General features: G+C 36.1%; 1 protein-coding gene across 4 annotated transcripts in view; it reads right to left on the bottom strand.

Annotated features, from left to right (window-relative positions):
- The window catches only part of ACAP2 (ArfGAP with coiled-coil, ankyrin repeat and PH domains 2), a 147,646-nt gene that overhangs the window by 5,460 nt on the left and 131,295 nt on the right, over positions 1–10,891 (bottom strand). For all 4 annotated transcript variants that reach the window (XM_059391248.1, XM_059391249.1, XM_059391250.1 and 1 more), the window contains 4 exons: positions 10,284–10,471; positions 9,762–9,871; positions 7,162–7,272; positions 4,656–4,717 (listed from right to left, as the gene is read on the bottom strand). In XM_059391248.1, the coding sequence (XP_059247231.1) occupies positions 4,656–4,717; positions 7,162–7,272; positions 9,762–9,871; positions 10,284–10,471 (471 nt within the window). The remainder of the gene's footprint in view (positions 1–4,655; positions 4,718–7,161; positions 7,273–9,761; positions 9,872–10,283; positions 10,472–10,891) is intronic.

Genomic DNA, 10,891 nt, shown 5'->3' with positions numbered 1-10,891 from the left:
TTTTCAAAATTTAAACCATCAAATACTGCTTTAAATGATTACTGCTGCAACAGGGTTTTATAATTATTTCCCCTAAGATATCTTGCATCCATCTTAGTACAAACTCATTGCTACAGCTGTTAATAGTGCAGTAAGTTTTGTCAGCTTTTAATAAGCGAGATTTTTGAGGCAATAGGTGTCATACCAAAAGCTAGAGAATCGGAAAAAAAGTTGGGGGGGGGGGTAAAGATCTAGTAAAAAGGTCTAACAGCATAACCCAAAATTTTCAATAAAAAATTTTTAATACTTTTAATATTTAGTCACATTTAGTATTTAGTCTATGTAAAAAGCAAGTTATTAAAATCTCTATATAGTTTCCATTTAGTCCTGGAAATGTTCTCATGACCTGAATCAGTCTACTTTAAAATGAAAAAATACAGTAAGAAGAAAATCTTAATAGGTTGGTTAAGAGTAGTATCTAACTCATATTATGTTATTAAAACAATAAAAATAAAATTTGATATACTAGAACTGTTAGGACAATCCAATTACACCCATGATTTCTTAGAAGTTAAACTCTCACATTAAAAGACAAACTACAAGTCTATTCCCATTTTTAGCCATTCTAAAAGATATAAAATAAACTGAGAAGAGACCAACATTAAAAATCAATTAACAAACCATACAAAATATTTAAAAATTCTTATCTTAGATGTTGAATTAAAATATTTAAAATATTTATTGTAAACATTAGAAATATTTTTAAAATACTATTTAAACTTGAGAGTCTGGAATTTTACTTTCCAAGGAAGTGTAAAGTGCAGATTATAATACAAAAATAATACACTGATTTTACCATTCAACACCAGAAGTAACTTAAAAGGCACACATTATACATTCAAGAAGAAACAGGAAGAAATCTAGCAGACGCTAATGCCAAATAGTTTACAGATAGCACCAGATGAGCATTCTTAAGTATTACAACAGTACAATGGCAATATATGGCTTCTACTATTAGCAATGCATATTCTGTATAACAAACTGTAGGGTTTTTTTTTCTTTTTGTGGTTTTCCAGCTTTTGTTCTTAAATCACCTAGTACCTATTATACAAGTACGTTTTAGTAGAACCATTGTACCATGCAAAACAAATTATAAGATCTTTTATTCACTGAATTAAATGCTTCCTTGAAGGAAAGTGTTGGTGCTACACCAATCATTGGTTTCACGAATACATTTTAAGAGTTAATACAATACGAAAGGAAGTCTCACCTTTACACACACACAAAACTTCCTGTTAACGTTCAGTTTCTAACAAAACATTAATTAATGGACTATCAATAAAATACCTTTCTTAGGTCTCAAAATGTATTATCAAAAAGCAAACATTACAATAACAATAGTGACTAAGATATTTAATATCATTAACATAAAGTGAACTTCAATGTGATTCTTTAAAATTTAAGTATAATTTTAATCATTAAGAATTTTTCCCAAGGCAAATATAACTTGTCTACACTACAATACATAAACAATAACCCAGAATACGCTGCCCTGGAAAGTTCACAGAAGTACATTTAACAGTTTATTATAAATGGTAAGCAACTAATCACCCAGTATTTGTAACACTACGTTATATCCTTTAAATTACTTAATCACATTGTATTTCTCTTCCAATAGTTAACTTTTCTATATGCCCAGACAGTTCTGGGTTTTTAAAATGTGCACTGCTATATGTCCACTGATAGTTTAAAATAGTTTTTGATTTTTGGTATTCAGAATATCCATTGCAATAGCAATTAAGATGAAACAAGGTTTTGTTAATTTTGCTCTTAAAATGCACTCCCCTCAAAGAGATGGCAGCACATGACACCCCACCTTCGGGTGATCAAATATATGATCCCACCCTTTCTGGGTTGATTACAGCTTCCTTTGAAAATTGATCAGTGATCAACCATTGCCAGCAACCTAGTCACATAACCAGGAGTGGTTCTGTAAAGCAAGAACTTTCAGCTGGCTGAGAAACTCTGCCAACAATCAAGAGGAGTCATAGAGCCAGACACTGTGGGAACCACCAAAGTGGTTTCCAACAACTGAGAGCAGGGCGTGGTATTTCACTCACTCACCCAGTCCTCTTTAGAGTTGTAGGAACTGATAAAGAGGGATACATCCTCCCTTCAGGAAATGTGTGCTACTATAGCACCTTGCAAAAAAACAGGGAGTTTCAGGGTTGTAGATAAAAGGTTCAGAAGTGGGGTTTCTCAGAAATAAGTCCATGATTTCCAAAGATTATATCTGAGACTTATAAGTGATAGGGCTCTTCATTATCAAAGATTGAAAATACCTGCATTTTAAAATTACCCACAATTCTAAGGTATTGCTAGGGAACAAAAAAAAGGATCTAGATAAAACAATCAACCAAAATTAATGAGAGAAAAAAACAGTGACAAGAGAGAAAGAAAGACCTACTGCCTGAGCAAACATTTCTGCTCTCCAAAGACTCATGAAGAAAAAGAAAAGTAGCCAGAGAGCAACTGCTGTGCCATTTCACCACAACATCTGTATAAGTATATAAAATTGTTCTGCTTTACATGAGACCCCATAAATGTATTAAAAATCTATTATCAAGATTATTCTCTCATTTTATTCTGCTGATACACCATCTCCAGAATTCTGATCTATTTTTAAGCTCTAAACTAAAATTTGAGAGTGAGAGGAAAAAAAAATGTTTTAAGTGAGGCTTTTTTGTTCAAATTTTCAGTCAAATAAATTGAAAAAATTCATTTTTCTACTGAGGAAAGTAAAGTGTTTACTCATAAACTTATACATAAAATGACAGTGAGAGAGACATTTGAGCACTCCTAAATGGTGGCAGCAGAAGCAATCTGGGTGGAACTAGAAGTCACAAGAATATGGAGGCCCTGTCCTTTCAAGCTTCCCAACTCCAAAGGAAAATCGACCACTGACCTTATGACTAATCAGTTGGGTGTAACTTCATTAGCAAATAGCCTAAGGAAAGAACAGCTAACCAAACATTTAAGTTTAAAATTTCAGGAATAAGAATTATTTAACTTAAAATCCTGAAGTTCACTCTTAACCTCACAAATATTAGGTCATAGTCTTTGAATAATTTTTATTTTTAAAGTGCTTAAACACAAAGGCCTCAAAAATGGCCTAGTAATACTCTCACTTAAGTATATTCTGTTACAAAATTATAACTTATTTAAAATCTAACATTCAAGTTTAAAACAAATGGGTGAAATTCAGAATTAACGCTGACACTTCACCCTTAATCAGCACTCTTACATCTTGGTATACCATGAGTCAGAAGTACTGTTTGATCCATAGGATTAAAATGGGACACCCTAGATTAGAAGCTACTAGCTGAAGTGCCTCTAGTCTCAAAGTTCTTTCTTTTTCCCTCTTAAACTAGACCAACAGTAAGTAGTAGATATAGTCCTCTGAGAAAAGAATGGCCCCATATTTATATTAATTATATATTAATCCAGTTAAAGTAAAAGTTAATGGCTAAAGCTAGCATAAAATACTGAAATTTCAAAACATATTTAAACAGTAAGAATAGATGATATTACTAAACCCCTTTAAAAATAATATATTAATATTCATTTTTTAAAAATCAAATATACTTATTGAAACTAATATTCTCAATTATTTTGGTCATGAATTCCTGGAATTTTTTACTAATACGTATATGAATTTCCAACAAAGAAATTAGTAATTCATATACTCAAATTCATGAGACTGGAGATCCAATTATTAATCTTTTCTTTGTGAAGAATGTCTAAGTAGGATGTGTTCATCAAAAAAAGGAATCTGATTATCAACATTCTTCCTTTTCCTGACTTCTTGATGCAAAGGTGAAAATTACTCAAAATGAGGCGTGAGTTGATCCTGAGTTGAGGTTTCTCTAACAAGCTACTTTGCCATCAGGTTCGTGAAATACTGTTCTAAATACTTATATTTATCCAAAAGATACTGTATGATTGCTGGGGCAAAGCTACAATAAAGTGAAACCTTTTCTTTATACTTTTTAAACTAACTCCATTCTCTTTATGGACTTATTAAACCACTCCTAAATTTTATTTTTAAACCTACAACTTATTTTTAGATCAGATTACGGAACTCCTCATTTAGTAAACTTTTTCTAGGTATTTGCCATACTGCGTTTTTATATGCCAAACACATGGTGATTTGGTTTTTTCCCTGAACATAATTTATAGAAATTCCCTGAATAACAAAAAGAAAACAACTCTGTTATATTCATTTGACAGCTAAAGAGAATTCCAAAATGAAAATGACTATTGTGCTGCTGTAAGGGTACAAAGATAGGTTATCATTCCATTCGCGTCACTGGAATGTATATGGAAGACATCTGTACAGCAGTAAAGAAGTCAGCAGCCAAAGTTGAACACAGCAAGTAAATGTGTACTGTAGTAGGAATAGTTACGGAGTTTTAAAGGCTCAGGAGTTAGGCACTCCCAAGAATTCAGTAGGTATAATACATAACAACTCACAATTTACAAGTAGGTTATACAAAATACTCTAGGGTATTAAGTCAGTTTGCTAAAGAACTACGAATCTTCCAACTGTAAACTAATAAATTCCTGAATGCATTTCTTATACTGCATTTCAGTATGGTTATTAGTAGAATATTGACCTGGCTGTCCATAAAGTCCTTCTGATTCCCGCATCTCTTCATTCATTCTTGCTAAACGTAACCTAAAATTAAAGGAAAGGATTTTTAGATGAAGTTACGTAATATAGATATTCATAAACTAATAAGCCCTGACAATAAAAGCTTCCTAACTAGTACATTGCAGCTCTGTTTAAGCAGGATCCTTGCAGCACGGCCAGTAGCTTACTTCCTCCAGACTCCCAAGACTCCCTGGCTTCTACAGCAACCTGCCACACTTACACTACCAACCGCTGGAAGTGTTGCTTCTATGGTATGGAATGTTGTATTATACCATATAAGTTCATTCTGGTTCATCCTGAGCTGAGGTAGTTCAAGACATACAAATAGCATGTGTTATGTCTAAATAGTGGAAATACATTTTGATGTATCAAATGACCACAGGTTGCCAAGATTTTCCCAAGGTTTCTATTTGGTTATACATTCTTTTTTGGGTTATTCATCCTGCCAGCAGGAAGACATACAGCATTGGATTAAGAAAACACGAATTTCCTCCCATTTTCTAACTAACTTCAAGCAACATTTTGAGAGAGGCAAATGTTGCCTTTGGTGTACCTCTCCCCCTTTGTACTATTTATACTATTTGCCTGTGCTTTGGACCACCAAATACTCAATGCCCCATGAGAACTCTATCACCATCTACTGACATGCACTCTCTGGCATCTGCGGCATCTGCCGTGAGCTTTCCCTCTCTTCAGAATACTACCATTCCATTCTCTTCCATCGCTTCATAACCATTGTGTGAGTTAATAGTGCTGCAAGTCCTCTTTGATATTTGAACTTTTCAGAGAGGACTCTTATTTTCAAAAATTAAGTGAAACTGAAGTCCTCACACAAAGTAAAATGAGAAAATTTAGACAACTGGGAACAGATATTTTTGAAAAGGGACTATTATTATTTTTTAAGATTTATTTATTTATTGGAGAAAGAGAGCAAGTGTGGGGAGGGGGAGGCAGAGAGAAAAACTTTATCAGACTCCCCACTGAGCTTGGAGACCAATGTGGGGCTTGATCTCATGATCCTGAGATCATGACCTGAGCCAAAAACAAGGGTCAGGTGCTTAACCCCTGTATCACCTAGGGGCCCCAAAGGGGCTATTATTAAAAGAATTTCTTTATACTATATCTTTTCTTTATTTAATAACTTATCTTTATCTAATGGTGAATCTAAAATGTTTTAAAAGTTCTAAATTTTCCTACCACAGCCTCCAAAATTACAATAACCTCTCCAGTGAGGAAAGAACACTGAGTGCAGAGAAAGTATGTTTTACTGTTTTATTGTGTGTCTTAATTTGGCAGGAGCCAGGAGGAGCGATATATGATAACTCAAGAATTCTCAGTGGCAGGCACCTGGGTGGCTCAGTGGGTTAAGCCTCTGCCTTCAGCTCGGGTCATGATCTCGGGGTCCTGGGATCGAGGCCCCTATCGGGCTCCCTGCCCAGCGGGGAACCTGCTTTCCCTCTCTCTCTGTCTGCCTCTCTTCCTAATTGTAATCCCTCCTGCTGTCAAATAAATAAATATATTTAAAAAAAAAAAAAAGAATTCTCAGTGGCAGCTCAGTTGTTTAAGGCAGTCGGGGGAGTCTCTCTTTATAAGTGACTGAGATTCAGTAATGTGAATGAAATTACCTCCACCCATATAACAGGATCAACAATTCACTCAACCCAGAACAGAATGAGTAAGTGACTTCATACAACATATTTCCTACATTAATAATAAAGTGCAGGTGACAACCACATTTCTAGGTTCAGTGTAAACAAACAACTTTGATCTAAGATGCAAATCAAATTAAGATCTCAAAACTCTTTAACAGATCATATTCAATCATATTCAAACATTAAAAATGAGTATTTTTACCTTAAAATATAATATTTGTGTGAACAGTTCCTTTAAAAAAAAGCATAAACAGATCCTAAGTATCACTGCCCAAAGGCAATGCAGCTGCAAAAGTGACTGACATCAACACAGCTGTCCCCCATACTTACAAATCCTCGAACTTTTGAGGTAGAATAAATGTAGATTCCTGAGTAGAGTAACTTCCTGTTACTACCAATCCAACCCCCACCCTAGTACTGTAGTGAGAATTAAAGGTCCATTTTAGAGAAGCCACTGGTTTTGTGTTCTTACTGGTCAGGCAGTATAAAAGAAGTGGCTAAGAACATGGATTTTGGAGACAAAATTCTTAATTCCAAATCCCCACTGCACCTGTCATCAGTTTCTTAAATTATCTGTGGCATGGTTTCCTTATAAAATGAGGCTAATAACAACAGTATCTTCCTCATAGGGTCGTTGTGAGAACCAAATAAGTTCATGTGTATAAAGTGCTTAATATGTTTAATATGTCTAGAGAAGTTTATGGCACACAGTAAACAATCAAGTTTATAGTTCACACCTATGCATGAAACTATGCTAAAACCCTGTACAAGTAACACACTGTATGAGAAATAATCAAGGAGAAAGAAAACACTTACAAAGTCACTATGTCAGCATTGGCCGCTTCCACAGCGATAGTCAAAGGGTCTTTCCCTTCTTCATCGGTGGCATGCTGATTGGCACCTCGTTTTAGAAATAAACATACCTGCCTGTTTAAGGAATGAGCATTTTTGAGACATTGCCAATAAGAAAAAAAAAATAGTATTCACCTTAAAAAAATAAAAAACACTACCTAAAGAAATAACATTTTCATTAGGAAATTCTTGACTCATTCTACACCTATTAATTGAACACTGGTTCTAATAATAGAAATTTACCCTTATCAGCATTTTACAAATCTCTAGATGTTTTTACATTTAACTTGTAGCATGACGGGATGTATAAATTATGGTCCCTACCCTCAATAATATCAGAAAAAGATGTACACATATATCCATAAACTTAAAACAGAAATCATTCAAGGTCAAATCAGTCAAGGCAATGTTAACATCATACCAATAATTCAACAGCAAAGAGTGGAAGGTAATCCTCCCAATGGACTCCACAAATATTCCTAACTTGAAGAAAGTAACAAAAATGAAAAAAAATATGATAGGATGAGTAAGTGAGTCTACTAAGTAAAATGGGAAGAATGGCTGTTTAAGAAAAAAATACAAAAATACAGGGCACTTGGGTGGCTCAGTCATTGCATCTGCCTTTGGCTCAGGTCATGATCCCAAGGTCCTGGGATCAAGTCCCGCATTGGGCTCCCTGCTCAGTGGAGAAGCCTGCCTCTCCCTCTCCCACTCCCCCTGCTTGTATTCTCTCTCTCAAATGAATAAATAAAATCTTTAAAAAAAGAAATACAGGGGTGCCTGGGTGGCCTCTGCCTTCGACTCAGATCATGATCCCAGGATCCAGGGATCGAGCCCCGCATTGGGCTCTCCCCTCAGCAGGGAGCCTGCTTCCCTTCCCCTCTCTCTGCCTGCCTCTCTGTCTACTTGTGATCTTTGTCTGCCAAATAAATAATAATAATCTTTTAAATAAATAAATAATCTTTAAAAAAAAAAAATAGGGACACCTGGGTGGCTCAGTTGGTTAAGCATCTGCCTTCAGCTCAGATCACGATCCCAGAGTCCTGGGATCGAGTCCCACATCGGGCTCCTTGCTCAGTGGGGAGCCTGCTTCTCTTGTTGCCTCTGCCTGCCACTCTGCCTGCTTATGGGTACTCTCTCTCTCCCTGACAAATAGATAAATAAAATCTTAAAAAAAAATACAAAAATAAATACGAACATTTTTAAGTATACAAAAGTTTTTATGATGAAGTTACTGAAATCAAGTCTCTGCTGGCTAAGTTATGATAAAAATAGAAAATGCTTTGGGACGCCTGGGTGGCTCAGTTGGTTAAGCAGCTGCCTTCGGCTCAGGTCATGATCCCAGCGTCCTGGGATCGAGTCCCACATCGGGCTCCTTGCTCCGCAGGGAGCCTGCTTCTCCCTCTGACTCTGCCTTCCACTCTGTCTGCCTGTGCTCGCTCTCACTCTCTCTCTCTTACAAATAAATAAATAAAATCTTTAAAAAAAAAAAAAAATAGAAAATGCTTTAAAAAAATAGATGTTTTGGGGGCGCCTGGATGGCTCAGTGGGTTAAGCCGCTGCCTTCAGCTCAGGTCATGATCTCAAGAGTCCTGGGATCGAGTCCCACATCGGGCTCTCTGCTCAGCAGGGAGCCTGCTTCCCCCTCTCTCTCTCTCTGCCAGCCCTCTGCCTCTCTACCTACCTGTGATCTCTCTTTGTTAATAAATAAATAAAATCTTTAAAAAAAAATAGATGTTTTAAATATTTATTAGAGACAGAGTGAGAGCGAGAGAGATCACATAGCGAGAGGGAGAAGCAGATTTCCCGCTGAGCAGGGAGCCTGATGTGGGACTCGATCCCAGGACCCCAAGATCATGACCCAAGCTGAACACAGACGCTCAACTGCCTGAGCCACCCAGGTGCCCCCTAAGATATTTTATTTAAAAACAATCACCTATGACACAAACTTTTCATTTAAGGTCAACATTTCTACTTCATTTGTACCTTCTATTAGAAAATCCATTTTCATGCCTTTATTGTTCAACGAGTCTAAATATTGCTTCAGACACCTCAATGGCAATAGCACAGACTAAGAATTTACTTTAAAATTAGACTTTAGCTACCCTGTGGGAAAACTCAAATGTACAAAATTACAAAACTCTCCCCAAATGCATGTGCTTTACACAAAATGTATGTGAACATGCATTTATACAAATACAGACTTAGCTGCTGACTAAAGCACCATAATTTTAGTAACAGTTCTAAATACTAAAACTGATCTATATAAATGGCAAGTAAAGTTCAAAAAGGCTTTGCAACTGTCTTATCTGAAAAGTAACCATAGCTTTTTTCTGCATGAGATTTTTAAAATCTGAAATTCCATCATGACAACAGAAGTCATACGAAAGTATTTTATAAACTCTATCCAATGGCCTTCACCTGAGAACAAACAAAATATATTTTATATATATTTATTTATAAAATATATTTATATGAGTATATACATATATATAACAAGCAATATATTATTCAAAATAATTTTCAAATAAAATCTACTTAAGTATGTAAGCACGACAGTTTACCCTGTGTGTCCCAAGACAGTGGCATGGTGCAGTGGGCCCCGCCCCTGCACATCTCTCTGGTTCACGTTAGCACCATTCTGTAGGAGAAACTCGCAGGTCACCAAAGAACCCTTGAAGGAAAACAGAAGATAACAATGTACGAAAAGTAAACAATAACATGTTTCTATTAAAAACAGGTATTTACTCTGATAGCCTTTCTGTTTTTTCTCCCCCAAAGAAAAAATACTCCCCAGTAAAAGCAGAAAAATGATCAATTATATTATTTTCTTCCCAAGAAGGACTTCAATAGGAATTCAACTTGCAGTTTGTGATCTAGCAAAAGACACCACATTCATCACCAGAATTCTCTTCCATTGAGAAAAAAAATGAATTTACATAACCAAAGTGATCACTTTGGTTCAGAAATCACTACCAGCTTTTCCTTCTACTTTCCAACACATCTCTTAAAGCAAAGAATAATGTTAAAGCTATGTTCACAATGAATTATAATTTTTTATGTTTTTACAATGCATTAATTCATACCCCTAATACGGCCTGAATAAGTGGTGTTGCTTTATTTTCCTCTGAATTAGCCCAGTTCACATCTGCACCATGAGCCAGAGCCTCAGCCATTTTAGGAAGATTTTTTTCATATGAAGCCCTATAAAGCTGGAGTCCGGGGTTAAAATGTTTAGAGTCGAGAAACACAGAAGAATCTTGCCGTTCTCCCTCTGAAAGGCAAACACAAATACATCAGTAAAAATGAGCAGGGCAGGCAAGAATGATTTCTCATTTCTGAGGTACAGGGTTTCAGTTGTGTAAGAGAAAGAGAGCTCTGTGGCTAGATCGTGGTGACAGCAGCACAAGAGTCAATGGCACACAACTATCCATTTGAAGATGGTAAATTTTGGGACGCCTGGGTGTCTCAGTGGGTTAAGCCTCTGCCTTCGGCTCAGGTCATGATCTCAGGGTCCTGGGATCAAGCCCCGCATGGAGCCCCGCATGGAGCCCCGCATGGAGCCCAGCATCGGGCTCTCTGCTCAGCAGGGAGCCTGCTTCCTCCTCTCTCTGCCTGCCTCTCTGCCTACTTGTGATCTCTGTCTGTCAAATAAATAAATAAAATCTTTAAAAAAAAAAAAAAAAAAGATGGT

The sequence above is a fragment of the Mustela nigripes genome, chromosome 2 (assembly GCF_022355385.1).
Source record: "Mustela nigripes isolate SB6536 chromosome 2, MUSNIG.SB6536, whole genome shotgun sequence".
Classification (NCBI taxonomy): domain Eukaryota; kingdom Metazoa; phylum Chordata; class Mammalia; order Carnivora; family Mustelidae; genus Mustela; species Mustela nigripes.
Note: the sequence above shows the minus strand (reverse complement) of the source record. Positions and strands in the feature narration are given on the sequence as shown.